This window comes from Lissotriton vulgaris, chromosome 10 (assembly GCF_964263255.1).
Source record: "Lissotriton vulgaris chromosome 10, aLisVul1.2, whole genome shotgun sequence".
Lineage (NCBI taxonomy): Eukaryota > Metazoa > Chordata > Amphibia > Caudata > Salamandridae > Lissotriton > Lissotriton vulgaris.
The window spans coordinates 610,160,157-610,178,233 of record NC_141698.1 but is presented as its reverse complement, the minus strand read 5'-3'; the positions used below and the strand labels follow the sequence as shown (position 1 = coordinate 610,178,233).

The window sequence follows — 18,077 nt, the reverse complement described above, 5'->3', positions numbered from 1 at the left end:
GGGGGTATATGTACAGCACTGCACACTCTGAATTTGTCAGAATCGTTGTTGCTTGATTAAAACCAGCCATACCCTTCGTAGCTGTAAAACACACAGATAGATCTCAATGGATGGTAAGTGCTGCTCAGGAAGTGGCCAGATGCCCATCCCTCCATAATCGTCAGGGTATACTTACCTAATGTCCACCAATATCTGATTCTAAAGGCTATGTCCCATGTTCATACAGACAGGGTGTCCTTCTACTGGATACACATCTTGCTCATTCTCATTTTCTGCTCCTCAGGACCCCTGCTCTGAGCCATATCAGAACCCTAGTTGCAGGGTTGCAGGACTGGGGATTGTGGATCCCTGAGAGGGAAAAGCCAAGGTGTGGTGGAATATTCAGTCTACTCCCCCCGCATTATCTCCATGCCAGGTTCGACCATATTATCTGCTCTGTGTCCCTGAAAGGTATACCACACACTGATTTTGGAAAAACCCTCTCAGATCATAACCTGCTGAATGCTTGGAGTGGACACGGATCCCTACCCCGATCCCAACCTGGAAATTCCAGACAGTTTGGCTGGAGGATCTGGCTACTAAAGAAGAACTTTGGCTGCATCATATCTACTTACTGAATTGAAGGCCTCAAGTGGTAGTCTGGTGTACTTCACTAATGTTACAATTGATGCTCCTTGAATGATAGTTAATTAGCTCAAAAAAGAGAAACATTCCTTAATTGACCTGCAACACAGCACTGGAAGCAATCCAGCAGGGTTAAGCAGGTTTTCTGAAGGACAATAGGCACATGTTGCCTTGTTGGAGCAACTTTCATGTCTCGACCGGACTGCCCATGCAGAAAAATTTCATGCTAAAAGGAATAAAGTAGGTACCTACTGCACCCCCCACCCCACACACAAAACCCCATCACGGCTATTAGAACTTGAGTTAGGACTATGATTCATATGCAGAGCCTTCCAGGAGTACAATGCCTTCTTATATTCTGTACTACCTGATTAGTCACCTACGCTCATAATCTCTTCGTCAATATTCCCATCCCCGAGTACCATGTGAAGTTGTGGAGGGCCTGGTGGCCCTTATATCAGAATAAGAAATCAGACAGGCTATTAGTTCCCTAGCTTAGACAAAATACCTGGTACAGATAGCCCACCACTAAGCTGCATAGGATGACATGGATACCAACCTCAACATGAAAAACATCTCATGGGCCACATTGAGTACACTACATCAACACCTCAGTAGCAGGCATTTGTTAATCCTGCATCATCACACCAAGGTCAGGCTAAACAGCATGAACAAAATCTACAGCTCAATAAAATGCACAAGGAGAACAACAAATGCTTCAATCAACAATCTGCCATCTGGAAGGGAAAATCAACAATGAAATGTAGTCCAATGTCCCTTTGAAAATCCAAAGTCCATTGATGGTGTGAATATTATGCAGTTTATGAAATGCTTTTAGTACCTTGGCAACTTAAGCTCTATAACACGACAAAGGTACTTGGGCAACTACCACCCAAAACTAATGAAGCAGTGGTCACTTCCATTCCTAAACCTGGACGAGACCATTTGAATCTATATTCCCTTTAGACAATTTCCAAACTGAACACTGATTACAAAATTCTCAGTTAAGTACTAATCCTCCCTTTGCTCCTGGTTCTTGTCCATGGGGATCAAAATAGTTCATGGCTATCATCAGGACCAGGTTACGGTTACGTATATTGCAGTGTCAAGACCAGAATTGCGATATAGGGCAAGGTCCAATGTGAATGAGAATAGGACCTGCAGATAAACTTAAATGGATGTCAGATGGGGTCCAAGATTTAGGTGCAAGGTATTGCTCCAAATGCGAAAACCAAGATGCTGTTACTTGAAACAGTCCGCAGAGGTGAGGCACATCAATGTGCCGGCAGAAGTCAGTTCAGATGATCTGAGCCTCACTTTGGACCTTGCCCTATATCCCAATTCTGAATCTTGACACTGCAATATAAGTAACCGTAACCTGGTCTTGATGATGGCCTAATACTTCTACAGGCCGAAACGCCGTTGACTTCCACAGCGTAACTCCTGTCACCCCCTTCTCGGATACCCCATCGATTATTTTTGTATTCTATACCATTAACTGTTAGGGTATCCTAAATATGTAAAGATTTGAATCCAACTTGTTTTGTGTTTCGCTGCACATACTACGTTACGTGTCACTTGTGCCATCACAATCCTTCACAAGCACTTGTGCACAGTATCTTATAGGCTAAATGTCATTCAATATAGCGCAGTGCTACCGTTCCATGTGCTTGTACATATGAAGTTTAATATGTCAAACATTACTTACTGAAATACAATTTATTTCACAAAAGAATGTCTCCCTGGTGTTCTCCCTATTCTTTTTCAGGCACACTCCTGGGACGGAATGTGGGGGGGAGGGACTACGGGGAAGAAGGGAAGATGTACAAAAAGCAACAGTTACTGTCGTTGTTCACAGCGCTTTTGAAACTGACGCTCTACTGTTGTACCTTGACACTATGTGGTTTCATGCGAGCCGTACGGGTGAATAAGAGCCCGACGGGCATGCATGGACCTATTTGAACATTAGTTTTACAAAATTCCTTGGCTTTGCTCAATGTATTAATTACACCACTCATCCAAGAATACATGATCAATAACTAAGGTGATCATGTGCTACATTTTTTTGTGACAATTTAGTTAGCTTGGGTTACCATCTGCCTTATTAGTTGGCTTTTACTTCTATGTGTGGCATCATTTATCTCCTGATCTAAAAGATATAACAATATAATTCACAATTAGTTTTTTAATTACTTCAATTTTGCACTAATTTCATGGTGGTTCCAACATAACCGCAAATTTTCGGGGTTGGATTGCTTTCTGGAATAGATGTTTTATTCTCAGTTCTTGGAATCTCAGTTAACTATTGTTTTGTCCTGATGATGACCCTATATTTCTACAATGGTCGAAATGTCATCAACACATATATGTGGCTGCAACTGAAGAAGGACGCATTGTTTTGCTTTGTGTTGTTTCAGTTTTGTCCTGAACTCCCCATGTCTATATAATTCCTTTCCCCAGCCACCTGTCATGTTACACACTGTATTGTTTATTCAATTTTGTTGTTTGTGTACTATTGTGAGCGTCATTGTCTTACATGTTTTAATACTTTAAAAACTTTGTAAATACATTTTTCATATTTTGTAATTATCTGTACCTGGGTCAATGTTATTGCTTTTCCCCTTTCCTTTCTTCTCCCCCTCCCCCTATTTTTTCTAGTTCCACAAATTTGAAAATTTACTGTCACGATTTAGGATTTGTTGTATCTAGTGTTACCTTGAACCTTTGTTAGGATTCCAGTATCTTGACACTATGTGGTGTATATGCTTTCTAATGTCAATTGCTGACTCTCACAGGTCTGCCATATGTTTGCATGCTATTAAAAATCAATAAACAAGTTAAAAAAAAGTAATTGTATCCAAAGTAGATGCAACTCTTGACTATTCACTAGTAGTAATGCTAATTGTATCTTTGTTAGCTGTACATACTCCCCCCGAAGAGCACAGGAGCATTGTAACGCAATTCTGTAGGTCTTTTAAAGTCTTGTAAATGCCATAAAACTACTTAAAGTTACTGAGCATTATTGTAAAGTATTATTATAAATAAAAGTCGTATGTCCTGTACTTAAAAGAATAACAGTGCTGATACAAGTCCATCCCACATCACTTTCCAAGAATAAGCCAAAATTGATGGACTTGACCACCCTCCAGAAGTCAAAGCGAAGATACTTGGCAATTCAGTGAATTTGCAATAGTACCAGGTTCTTGTGTTTCCATGGATAAGAGCATTACTTGTCAAATTGATTTCCTAACTGTCTATTTGCCCTGCAGGCCTAAGACGAGTGACCTAACACTGTACTGAAAAGCATTCAAGTGGACAGGTGGACTAATTGACTGGACTTCCTGGCAGGCCAGTGCCTCTACTAGGCTTGTAGGTTTATGTCAAGTACGCAGAACTCCGCAAAGTAAAAAAAAAACTCTGCCGCGATATGCAGAGTTTCACAAGGAGTGGAGTACATTATGTTGGATAATTCAAGTTGATTTTTAACGCTGGATGTTTGTCCCGAATGTCACCATGCAGAGTACAAAAAGTGCTGCTTCTTTCTGCCACTCGATTAGAAGTTCTACTGGAGCAGCAGTTTCCTCAACACAAATGGAAAGTTTCTCATCGCGAATGGTAGCAACCATCTGCGACCACCCGCGTTGAAAAATCTCTCTGGGAGCCGGTCTAGCTTTAGAGTTTCCAACTTAACGTTGGCGAATTAGGAAAAGACTCAAGCTGAGTTTTTCGGAATGCTGTGTGTCCGCGGAGGCCAGAAAACTCTGCAAACTCCACAAACAAACTCATAGCTTTATCGTCCTTTCAGATAGACATGCCTTTGGGAGATTGTCTTGATTTTCTTGTAGGCCAGTCGCCTGTGAAAAAACAAAAAACTTCACAATAGGCTAGACCCACTGAAGGTCATAAGGGATGACTGGGACAATCAGATGGGTTCTGCCCTAGTCCTGCTATCCGTTCAGAGGCTCTAGTCTATCAGGAAAGTTCCCTGTGCAGATTTCCCTCCTGGCATCTGGGTGGCAGTGGCACTCCATGCCGTGCCTACCCGCAGAAGCTGCAAGCTCAGTATAATCAAAGGGCTTGCGAGAGGCAGGTCGTGTTTGCATCACCAGTTGTAATATCAGTAGCTCTTACACTGCATCCAGACCTCACACCGTCTCCGCCGGCACACACCATGTTATCCTGGACACTCTGACCCCACCAGTTGGGCTGAGAGCAGATGGAATGTTCAACCACTGGAAGCAAGGCGTCTTGCAGCTTGTCAGGATAGTTGCCGTAGGCTGAAAGAGACAATTAACAGCGGCACTTGACACTTCTGGCCCAAACAAATAACGAGCAACTTCAATGATGCGGCAGGTAAAAGGTATAACTTTGTGTTCAAAGATAAAAGATTTTGTATGTCCAGCACAAATATGTGTAAGAGGGAAATGTGATAAAGGAATAATTTAGAAGAAACAGTGGGGCATATTACCAACAACTAGAAATAATTATCGCTATGTTGGTTTAGCAGCAATATTTTTATTGCGAGCTGGGGCGATTTTTATCGCTTAGGAACCTTGCTATTATCAAGGTTTATCTCCTAAGCGATAAAAATCGGCCGAAATGCATGAATATCGCTGAAAAGTCAGCGATATTCATGCATTACCGAGCTAATGCTCTTAGCCATATTATCCACCTACCATTGGATAACATGGCTAAGAATTGCTCAGGGGCAGGTGTTAGCTTTTGGAGATATTCGCGCTTAGCGCGAATATCTCCAAAAGTTGGTAATAGGAGATAGCGATGTTAGCGACTGTTTCCAATCGCTAACATCTTGGCACGCCCACTTTGCATGCCATTAGTGATAAATATCACTGACATGCAAAGCGGGGCCCAAGATGGTCGCTATCTCCTACTAGCTGTCGCTAACTGGTGTTAGCGACAGCTAGGTAATAGGGAGATCATTTTATCTCCACTTTCTTGGCTTTTAAAGCCCAAAAAGCAGAGATAAACCGCCTTGATAATATGCCACAGTGTTTATAAGAGCTTTGTCGGAACATAAGCCTATGTCTTGTTAAAAGTTGCGATGAGAGAGATACATATTATATAATTCTAATGAAGACAGCTTTTTTCAAAAATACTAAACTGTATTTCTGGTGTGACACAAAAGAGAAAGTGCCGAATGAGTCTTGAGTGGTAGTAGAAATTGTTGGAGCAAGTACTAAAGGGCTTATTTAGGGGTTTGTGGCTGGTCGGAAAGGTCAGGAGAGGGATTACTCTGCTGCCCTTGTGGAAGACTGACTGCCATATTTAGAGATCTCCACCTGTCCTTCTACCTGCATTCCTGGAAGGTACAGAGCCAAGATTGCAGATGGTGTGCAACCTGAATATTGAAAGTACAATATCAGTGAGATAGAATGATGAGGACAAAATATTTAAATAGAAATATTGCCAGCTAAGTATGTATTGCTTTTCTATACCTAACTCCACAGATATGCACCTGTTTGCTACATATTTCTTCAAGATACGTAGATCTGGAGTTAGGAACAGTAAATCTGTACTTCCCTGTGTGCACTTACCATTTGATATGTTGTCCCTCTATATTCTGTACTTGATATTCTCTTATCTCGATATTGTTGGTTTTGATATTTAGTAGTACAGCCATTACAGGGACCAGGAAACTCAGAGGATCACTCATCAGCCACATTTTCTGGGCCTACTGCCCACATGTCCAACTCTTGGGTTACCTCTGTGTCCTGATATTTCCCAGGGAGAGTGTTCCCAGAGATGGCCTTCAACAGGATGCACCCATGCATTGTAAAGCGCTTCAAGTACCAAAGAGGTACTCCTGGTCTCCTCACTCCACATCTGTGAGAATTACTCTCTGGGAACATTCTGGCCTAGGCAGATTTCAGGCATGCCCCTCACCCAGTTGACCCATCATGGGCTCTGTCTATGCTGACTGGCACCCAGGACCTACCAGAGCACTCTGCCAGCCTACCCTCTTAGTGCTAAAGCAGAGCTGTAGTTACTCTCCTCCAAAATGCGGAAATGTCACTATCACATCAAGGGATCCATGGGTGCATGCACAAAATCCCTACCCTCTTAATAGCGAAATTAATTCTTCAGGGACTATACTCATATTCCCATTACATCAATAAGAAGAGACAACTATTTTAGCTAATAACAGATGACAAACAAAAGAGTACAGTTTGGGATGCTGACAGAGAAGTGTGGCATTTGCATTACTGAGGTGCCTGTCACATGGTGCAGAGATGAACAGATTTTCCCATTTCTCTATGGGAGCTTGTGCTACGGCCAGTTTACTGCCACAGCACAAGCTCCCATAGACAAATGGGAGTATGCGACCGCACCATGTGCGGGCGCATTGTAATCGCTGACCGCAGACTTGGGGTTGGTCGTCTCGAGACCGCAATGGTCCACCAGACATTGTAGTTAGGCCCTAAATATTTTGCAGGATTGACAACATACAAGAATATTGTGGACAGCATATCGTGGGACAAACCATCAAAAGGTTAATGCATATAGGAAAGTATAGATTTACTTTTCCGAACTCCACATTTACGTACCTTAAAGATATATAGATCACCAAAATATATATACGTGGTGTTTGCTATACTTAATTACCTTTCAGTATTTGGGCTTTGATATGTTTCCCTATATATTTGCATGCCTTGATATTCTGGATTCAATATTCAGGGTGCACATTGTTTTGCTATCTCTTTGTCACCTCAACACCACCACCTTTTGCTACTAATTGGTCAGGAACTACAAAATCATTCAACCAACTCTGAAAAAAAACATTGAATGTACTGGCCTTCCATCTCTACTTTTTCCAACCCTTGCAGAAGTGTTTATCTTCACCATCAACACCGTATTAAGCTTTCCCAGGGTCACCTTTATTTACAAATAACAACTTCAAACACGCTAGTCCTCAATGGACAAAAGGCCTTTCTGTAAACTCCTTATAATAAAATTAAAGTTCATGAATAGAACTGCCACCTATTAATCTTGCGCAGACTAAAACCAACCCCATCCCTACCCACGCCCTTTACTTCAAACACAACAGAGCCATACAATTTCCATCTCCTCCTGTGCCAACTCACAGTTGAGAGAGTGGTCCTAGACCAATTGGGAATAATTTAGAATATATGAATAAAATTCTTTGACCAAATTAATTATGAAACACTATTGTTTATTCAAATAGTGTAGATACGTTTTTCACTGTATTCTTTCATTTTTAGGGTGTATATACATATAAATAAATAATTCACATCTTAGCAGTGCCCACTGTACAGGGAAGGGGGAGGGGGGTAGTGCAGTGTTGGGAAAGGTGTGGGTAGGTCAAGTGACAATCCAATCGTAAATTGCTTTCAACAATTGAAAATGGCTTCCCAGGGGAGCCTTGCCGGAATTAATCCAAAATCATGTATAACATTAGTATGGCATCATAAATGACAGGTGTACAAAGTCACACTCCGATCAAGTGCTGTGGCTGGTGGTTAACGTTTCAACCCTCGTTGTAGGGATACTACCCCTTCTTCAGGACAGTGAGAGGGGGTGTGTGGGCGGTTCCTATAAGGGAAAGGTATTTACAAACGATTACTAGGTGATCACTTAATGATGACTATTTACACAGGGGTACATTAGATTACATCATACATTGGTTAATCCAATGAATGGTCCAGCAGGACTATAGAATGGAATGACAGGCTAATTTCTGTCCGTGGGGGATCACCGATCAACGATTCGTCGCAGTTGTACATATATCAACACAAGGCTAGTGTGAGTAGTGCCTCGACAATAATTATTCAAAATTTGCGGCATGTAACTGGGAAGAGTCTTGGACACAAGCCACAGGTGACATAGCTTATAGTTCCAATTAAAATACTCACGGCATTATTGTTGAAGATGTGGGGTGTTTAAATCTAAAAATCGGCTGTTGTTACGTGAACAGAAGGCAAGGTTATGTAGAATTACCTTGTGTGCAGATCCTTTTATGTTCTGTAGTTAGGCGAGATACTTGATTGGCAAAACCATTCCTAAAAGGGTGGATAGGCAATTACAATTGCTTGAGATAGATTGTTATGCGGATAATTCCGCTAGAAGGGCTAAGGCACCTTATTATTAGAAATACCTGATTGATAGGCAGGGTGTCTTCAGTTGATAGATTTAGGATTCTTTTGTGGTGCGGATTCCCGATATAGGCACTCTGGAATTAACTATCTACTATCATATAGCAGAAGGTCCTCATTGGGTAGACACTCTAGAAAAGGATAGGATATAATGTGCCTTGTAAGATAAAATAATTGGGTATTCACAAATGAAGGAAAGGAATAATTTAGAAGCCACAGCCGTTACCTGTATCGTAGCGTACCGATCTAGGCACGGGTCCTAGTCCATTTCTGACCCGGTCGCTGTAAACGAAAGGAGGAGCTTGTCAGGCTGCATACGGTACAAAATGTACTAGTGGGCTCGATGGAATTAAAAGGGGGCATCAGTGGAGAAGTGTGGCTCAGGGGTTAGAGGCGGCAGACCTGGAGCTTGAGTTCGGCCCAGGATCAGGGTTCAATTCCCCGCCTCGGCGGATGTTGGGCTCAAAATTCCATTGACTTGTTAATTCTCGCTCCGGTGCCTTCTCGACTCTCGGGTTCACACTCTGCGACTCTGGGAAATAGCTTGCTTAATCTCCACAACGGCCCCTCGCAGTGGGATGCCTGGCTTTCACCTTGTGGATACCCTGCCAGGGTTATCTCACAGGGGAATACCAGGACGGGTTCCCTAAGCAAGCGCTGAGATGCCCCAGGGTAAGTCGTGCGCTATATAAGTCTCATTCATTTCATTCATTTCATTCATCTCTTACCTAAAAGAACGGGTCAGGCTTCTTCGTTCCCGGCATCCTGCACCTCCCGTAACAATTTGGAAGAGTGGCTTTCGAGTTCGACGGGGAGTGTAATGAAAGCGCTTCCGCACCACGTGCCCGCGAGGGCAATGGAAGAAAGCCTATGCTGGTTGTCGTGGTTACCGGGACGCGTTATACGATGTTGTAATTGCATAGAAACCGGCATTTGTAATGCATTAGTTGCACCATTTTAAGTAAAAATTCGATTATGTTGCCAGGGATCAAGGGAATAACTCGAATATAACCGAATATGCAGTAATTATTATTTTCACTGAGAATATGTGGGGTGGTAGATAAATTCCTGTATTACTAGTTAGCCGTGACTTAACCTGCCAGACTCACTACAATTATGCTTAGTAGTGCTTCTGTATACATTATGTTGCAAGCAACCTTAATGTGCAGGGAACATCATTGGGTCTAGTTTGTGACCACGTAATTACTATCACAGGGTATAGGGTGGGATACAGCATTTCCAATATTTTGTGTTGTAACGATAGAGGCATTTAAAAAAAACATTTTTTTTTAAAACCACAATATATAATTAGCCTGTCATTCCATTCTATGGTCCTGTTGGACCATTCATTGGATTAACCAATGTATGATGTAATCTAATGTACCCCTGTGTAAATAGTCATCATTAAGTGATCACCTAGTAATCCTTTGTAAATACCTTTCCCTTATAGGAACCGCCCACACACCCCCCTCTCACTGTCCTGAAGAAGACCCGCCATGTAAGGGGTAGTATCCCTACAACGAGGGTCGAAACGTCGACTACCAGCCACAGCACTTGATCGGAGTGTGACTTTGTACACCTGTCATTTATGATGCCATACTAATGTTATACATGATTTTGGATTAATTCCGGCAAGGCTCCCCTGGGAAGCCATTTTCAATTGTTGAAAGCAATTTACGATTGGATTGTCACTTGACCTACCTACACCTTTCCCATCACTGCACTACCCCCTTCCCCTTCCCTGTACAGTGGGCACTGCTAAGGTGTGAATGTTTTATTTATATGTATATACACCCTAAAAATGAAAAAAATACAGTGAAACATGTATCTACACTATTTGAAAAACAATAGTGTTCCATAATTAATTTGGTCAATGAATTTTATTCATATAATCTAAATTATTCCCAATTGGTCTGGGACCACTCTTTCTATAACACGTAACCACCCAGGTCCCTTTGACTACCGGGTTGACCCTCTTACTGTAATCCTAACTCACAGTTGAGGTCACCTTCCTCCTGGTTCCTCTCTAATGGGCTTCTTTCCCTCTTGAACAGAAATCCCTCCCACCTGAGCACTCTCAATATCCCCCTCAAAAACACATTCCCTTACTTGAGTGCCTCCCTATCACCAGTATGGTCGAAAAACAACTTAATATAGGTAACCTACAGCATGATCAATCAAAGGACTTCCACGAAACAGGTGTATTGTCTCATATTGTTTACTGTCCACTTGCCCCTTATTTTCTGATGTTTGCTACCAAACACTTCATTAATCAACGTATCATATTTGATGTAAACTCAGCAGAGTGTTTCATTTTGAGATACTCACCTACTCTGTGAAAGAGTAAATATTTTATGACACTTACGACTGGTCGCTCCCCATCCACTAACATAGCAGGGAAAACCATTGGGCAACTTGCTGTTCTCAGCCGGTAATCCAGCTAGTGCAACAAAGCCGTTACCATAAGCAGGAGAGCTCATATGCAGCAAGGCAATGTCATACCTGAAAAACAGAGCAGGGCAATCAACAAATTCATGTGGAATGCTGGCAGGTTGTCATCATAACTAGCCAAACATTGTCAAAGCCAATAGGTTAGGCGTTGGCTGCCAGCCTTCTGCCAATTCTTGTTTTGTTTTGTCATGGTTTTTGCAAAACTGTATTGTTTTAGTGTATGCCGGCACTCATCAATGTAAAACAAAAGAATTTGCAACAGGCAAAAAAATCTTTTGATCACAAAAAAACAAAACATTGCCATAATACTCCCTGGTACTGACAGGAACCATTTTGTTTTTGGCTGTGTTCCTTATGAATGCAATAACTCATAATGAAGTCAGCCAATGGCTGATGTGGGCTGATACACTGCCCTTTAATGCATTGTGTAGTGGGTGACATCAAACACAGACTAATGGAAGACATCTGGCTGAAAACCATGTAAGTAACTACATTATACACATACTTTTAGTAAAATCAAATGGTCTTGGCTAACATAGACCTAAAAAAGTCACTCAGCCTGCCATTAGCTGCAAGCCTCTAGAAATAAGGAAGAAAGAAGGAAAGAAAGGAAAGGAGGAAAGAAGGAAGTAAAGAAGAAAGGAAAGGAGGAAAGAAAGAAAGAAAGAAAGAAAGAAAGAAAGAAAGAAAGAAAGAAAGAAAGAAAGAAAGAAAGAAAGAAAGAAAGAAAGAAAGAAAGCTCATATGCTCAAGGAAATACCACACCTGAAAAACAGAGCAGTACAATCAACAAAATTCATTGTGGTATCCTGGCAGATTTTCACCATAACTAGACAAACTTGTCATAGTCAATAGGCCTGGCTTTGGTTGCCATCCTTTGAACATTCCTAATTTGTTTTGTCATGGTCCTTGAGAAAGGGAACACTGCCCCTTAATGCATACGAGAGAGGGTGATGTCAAACACAGATTAATGGATAACATCTGGCTGTCAACTCTGTAAGTACTCTGTAAGTAACTATGTTATATGTAACTATGTTATACACATAATCTTGGCCCAAAGGAAAAGGTCTTGGCTAACATAGACCTAAAAAAGTCAATCAGTCTGGCATTAACTGAAAGCCACTAGAAAAAAGAAGGAAGGAAAGAAAGAGGAAAGAAAGAAAGCGAGAAAGAAAAGAAGGAAAGAAAGAAAGAAAATGAAAGGAAAGAAAGAATAATGAAAGAAAGGGGGAAGAGAAGGAAAGGAAGAGATAGAAAAAAGTAAGAGAAAGAAAAAAGGAATGTTAGTAGGCAAGCATGAAAGAAGGCAAGAGAAAGAAAGAAGGAAAGAGAGAAGGAAAGTGAAGGATAGAAAGGAAGAACAAGAAGGAATCAGAAAAGAGAAAAGGAAAGAAGGAATGGAAGAAGGTAAGAAAGAAAGGAAGAAAGAAAGAAGGAAAGAAAGAACAAAGCAAAGCAGGAAGGAGAGAGGGAGGTACGGGAAAGAACAAAGGAAGAAACTAAGAAAGAAATCAAGTACAAAGGAAGGAGAAGAAAGAAAGACATGAAGGAAACAGGAGGAAAGACAGAAAAGGAAAGAAATAAAAAGAAAGGAAGAGAAGAGAAGAGAAGAGAAGGAAAGAGACAAATCAAGGCAAGAAGGAATGAAAGCAGGCATGTATGAAACAAGGCAAGAAAAATAAAAAAGGGAAAAAGAGGGATGAAGAGGGATAGACGGAAAGAAAGGAAGTAAGAGACGGAAAGAGAGAGAAGAGAGAAGGAGTGAAAGAAGGTAATAAAAAATGGAAGATGGAAAAATAAAATAATAAATGGTTGCATGAAAGAAAGAAAGATAAAGAAAGAAAAAGAATAAAAGAAACAACAAATCAAGTAAAGAAAGAAATGGAAAGAGAAATGAAAAAGTAAGAAAAAAGAAAGGAGAGAAAAGAGGATAATTTGATATAGAAAGCCACTATATGTAAGTGCATTATACATATTTTAGTGAAATGGAAAGGTTTTGGATAACGTCAGATCTTAATAAGGAAAAAGAATGCCAGTAGTAATCTCTGGTCTCTTGGAAAATGTATAACTGATAATAATAGATCAAAGGAACTTCTGATTCAATGATAAGTAGAGCATGGATTAACAAAGCAAATAGGCCTAGTAAATTCAAATTCAAAATTTAGCTTTATTCGATTTTTTGTGTTACAAAATCATAAAAGCAAATATAATAACATACAATTAAAATGTTAAAAACTTTAATAAAATTACAATCACTATTCATTTCATAGTTAAAAAGAATAATTCATATGCTACAACAAACGCTTTTTTGCCCACATATCGAGCTACCTGAAAATCAGATTTAGTGCAGTGGTGGAAGAGAAACAACCAAGACAGATACAAATCACTATTCATGGAATACCCAGATCACATAGTTTTCCTTAAAACAATGAGTATCCTAAGATAAGAGGAAACTGATTTTATCACATATTCCGTTTCCAATTGTTTCAACCTAGAAAAAGCTGCTCTACACCCTCTTATGCCCCATTTCCTTAAGATTGGCATCAAAAACCTTCTCCTGGGGGTAATATAAAATTTACAAAATAAGATGCAATGAATATTAGTTTGAAGGGATGATTTATCACATGGGCACCTCACTAAATATGTGGACCAATCGTTACAGGTCGGAAATGTCACCAAACGAAAGAAGGTATCCCCCCGAAACCTAGTCAGCAGCATTCTTGTGTAGGGCTAGAATCTAGCAATAAATAAGGTTGTATTCCTACATGGAAAATCAGTTCCTGGTTCACCATGGCAGATTGCTTCCCTTTTTCAGTGTGCCACCTTTTTTTATCTAGATGTTCCATGATAGATCTTTTAAGAGTACATTTTGGGATCTTTTCTAAACAGGTTGGGTTGTCAAAAAATTCTTTGTGCCCCAACTCCAATGACATATCCTTAATATAGTTGAGCCATTTGATCTTTACGGCTCCATCTAGCGATAGGCAATCTCGCACCACTTCTCTATTTAGCGAAGTTTCTGGCGTCACCCAGATTTTGTGCCATATGAGAAGTGGAGAAGATTAGATTATATCCTCAATAAACGGTAGCCCCACCTCGCCATGGCTAAAATAAATGGGCATCGGTTTGGGTGCAGCCAGTAGATAGCGAATAAAATTACTTTCGATACGTTGTATCTGCTCGGTTTTAACCATTCCCCAAAGGCCAGCCCCATAGGTACCAGTGGGAACGCACATAGCTTTATAAATCTGAATCAGTTCCCGCACTGGTCTCCCACCCAATTTTCTTGAAAAATTGATCAAAGCACCATTTGCCCTGCTAAGGGCCAATTTTCTTGTGCTCACTGCCTCTTTCCAACTCCCTCTGCTATCGAAGGTAACTCCTTAGTATGAGAAACTGCTGGTGTTTTCAATCTTGTTTGTTCCCAAATAGATAGCTATACTTGTTCTTTTCAGGGTACTACATGTCATGGTATACGTTTTTTAGACGTTTATTATCCACTTGGCTGCTAAGACTATATTTCTTCTTTTATGTAATTTCCATTGAAATCAATGGAAACTCCATGACGAGTTACCCTTGTCATTAGCGGCGAAGAGGTTAATAAACCACGGGCACCCATATAGTCAGAGAATTCAGCTACAGCCCTCTGTAGGCCGATGACAGTGTGTGACATAACGGCAGCGTCATCGGCGTACAAAAGGATGGGGATGGGCCTCCCTCCCACAGCAGGGTAGTCGAACTGAAACTCCTTGAGGTGTTGTCCCACAGTGTTGATGTAAAGCGTAAAGAGGAAAGGCGCTAAAATGCGGCCTTGCCTCACACCTCTTTTGATGTTGAATTTATCTGAGTACACCCCCCATCCCATAGCGTACTCTGGCTCCAGCAACCCAATACAGTTCCCTGATGAATGTTAAAATCTGTTGGTCAATGCCCATGTCATTTAACGTGTTCCACAGCATGGAATGGTCCACACAATCGAACGCAGAGCTTAAATCCACGAATGTAATAAATAAGCTTTCTTTCTTAGCCTCTGTATATTTAGCAGTTAACAGTGCTAGATTTAAGCCTTGTTCGATTGTACCCTTCCCGGTGCGGAAGCCATATTGTAAATGATTCATAAAGTCCTTTTCCTCTGCCCATTCCTGCAGCCTATTAAGAATTATCCTTCCCGCCACCTTCATTAGGGCGTCAAAGAGGGAAATTGGGCGATAACACACAGGGTTATTCCTATTCCCTTTTTAAAAATAGGTATTACCACTGCTTCTGACCAGGTTGTTATAAATCCAGAGCAGTTTGCACGGTTTAGGACATTTGTAAGCAACGGGGACTATAAAGATAATTCAAATTTATAAGGTCAATAGGGACACCATCCCAGTGCTTTCCCCGCAATACTATCCTCAATTGCCTTTATGACCTCCATGTGTTCGAAACAACCCCCAGGGGGAAGGTTTCTGCTCCATCTGTCTCTACCTATAACCCCGCCTGGTCATCAATAATATGGTTTGCCACGGGTATGCATGTGTTATTATATAAGTTAGAAAAGTGCTTGACCCAAATGTCACTAGGAATAGCCATATCAATGGAATCCGTTTCTTTATATTTTAGAAACGGAGCATTCACTGCTCTCCAAAAAGCTGTATTGTCGTTTCTTTGGCATGCCTCATGAAGGTTCTGCCATGTCTCCGCTTTCAACTCTTTTTTTCTTCTAGCTATGGCTGCCCGATAGGCTCTCCGATAAAGTCTTACAAGCTCCATGGATCTAGGATCTTCCTGTAAGGCAGGTTTCAATTTCTGGTGTGCCCTTCTGCAGTTTTTATCAAACCATCCCTTAGTTTTGTTTTTCTGAGTTTTATATTGCCTAGGAAGCTGTTTTATTTCATTTGTAATCTTTACAAAGGCATCTAATACTTGGCGGTTTCCTTCTGTTAAAGAAAGGCAAATTAGTAGTTGATCATACATTTTACTAACTCATTTATGCGTGAACAAGTTAGGATCCACTTTTGCCCATTTAATGGTATAAACCATTTGTGCTTGCTAGGCTAATTGGAGTATGGTATGTAACTTTATAAGTTACTTGAAGTCCCTCTGTTTCTAAAAAAACGAGATTGGATAATGATCGCTCAGGGCGGCATCGAGTGTCTCCCAAGATGCAACCAATGATCCATATCTGGATGATAGGAGAGTAAAGTCAATTGTTGAATTAACCCTTCTACCATTAAAGATCGGTTTGAACCGCTCCTCAGGTGAGCAACTTTCATTGATGAAACGCAGATCGAATTCATATAACAATGCGTTGAGCAAGTCTCCTGATTTAGAGTGGACAAAATGAGTCAATGGATGCTCCCTTTTCCCCATCAAGGGGCATATACCCGTGGCGTGGGAAATGCAGAGAGAGCAATTAAAATCTCCCACCCATAAGATTGGCAAATCCCCGTCCCTTGATTTTTCTAACTCCCTCAATACATTTCTTAGGCTTTTTATAGTTTCCTCCCACATAGAGGGGTGATCATTATTATAGAAGTTTACAATGGCCATACTACTCAGGCCTGGCCAGCTAACTAACAAGATCTGATAGCATTCTGCAGGTATAAATGTAAAAACTGTTAACTCTAAGGTGGTTGCAATATAAGTGCATAAACCCCCTTTGTTTCTTCCGTGCTGAGTTACAGTGGCCGGAGTATTAAAGGTTTGATATCCCATTAGATTGAACTCTTTAGCCATCCAGGTTTTTTGAAAGCACAGGATTTTATGTTGATTTACCATATCTTGCCATTCAGTGTTGTCCACTTTATCCTTTAGCCCGCTGTATTCCAAGAAAAAATCCGGTGGTCTAAATGAATATTAGTGTTATTAATGTCAGTCTCTCCCTTTTCCATCAAGAGGTCGGCTGAAGCTTCTCCCTCAATTATTGCTGAATTAGTACTGTGTATAGGTAGGACATGATCTTTCCCCATCTCTTTTGCCCCAGCTGGGAGTCAGTCAACTCCCTCCAGTCCCGTAAGAGGGTCATATCTATTAAAGGTTGTCACATTAAAGGTAGGGCCTTGCAAACACCGGTTGTTCTGGTAAGGTGGGCTGCAGTGTTATCCTATCAAGGATCGTGGGTAAAAATAACTTAGATCCCTGGTAGATATACCACTCCCATAGCCATCTGGGAACCAGTCTCTGATATGGTTAGTCGCCCTACGGTCCCTGAAGTTAATTATGATGGTAGGCCTAGTATTATGTGCTAATGTGTAAGGTGATGGAATGAAGTTTTCCTTATACGCGATACAAGAATACACATTCATTTCATTTAGGGACATGCAGTTTCTTGGAATTTGTTGAGGCAAATTTGAGGAGTAATGAAATGAACATTCCTTTTTACTTTATGGGCTTTCCATGGAGGATGAGGAGGAACCAGCAAGCTGTTTTTTTTTTATGGTGAATGTGTTCCAGTGTGGTCTCCGTTAGTTATTTCTAAAGGGTGTGGAAGAAGGATGATAGCGGCCAGGAGAGGCAGTTGAAGTATTTGGGGTTTATTTGCCAAGATAAAGGGGGGTGGGTGGGGGTACAACTTAGTAGATGGTTATCATGATATTGGCGGATGCCATAAACAGGACCAAACATGCTGTATCAGACACCTGGCGTTTTCCGGGTGGACCAGAGGGATGGAAGCCGAGTTTGTGCCCCTGGGAGCCGGTATTGTCAATGGGGGCCGGTTTTGCAGCAGTGCTGCAATATCGGCCTCCTATAACAAAAGCGGGAGCAGTGCTTCTCCCTAGCTAACCCCCAACCGCGGTCAGCAGTAGAAGTTCCTGCAGGGCGATGACGTGGGGAGCGGGAGGGGCAGGGTGGGGGGTAGTAATGTATGGATTACTGAGTTTAACA

General features: G+C 41.2%; 1 protein-coding gene across 2 annotated transcripts in view; it reads right to left on the bottom strand.

Annotated features, from left to right (window-relative positions):
• Positions 1-18,077, bottom strand: part of LOC147688588 (elastase-1-like) — a 115,364-nt gene that overhangs the window by 36,407 nt on the left and 60,880 nt on the right. For both annotated transcript variants that reach the window (XM_086941447.1, XM_086941448.1), the window contains 2 exons: positions 11,122-11,258; positions 4,756-4,901 (listed from right to left, as the gene is read on the bottom strand). In XM_086941447.1, the coding sequence (XP_086797573.1) occupies positions 4,756-4,901; positions 11,122-11,258 (283 nt within the window). The remainder of the gene's footprint in view (positions 1-4,755; positions 4,902-11,121; positions 11,259-18,077) is intronic.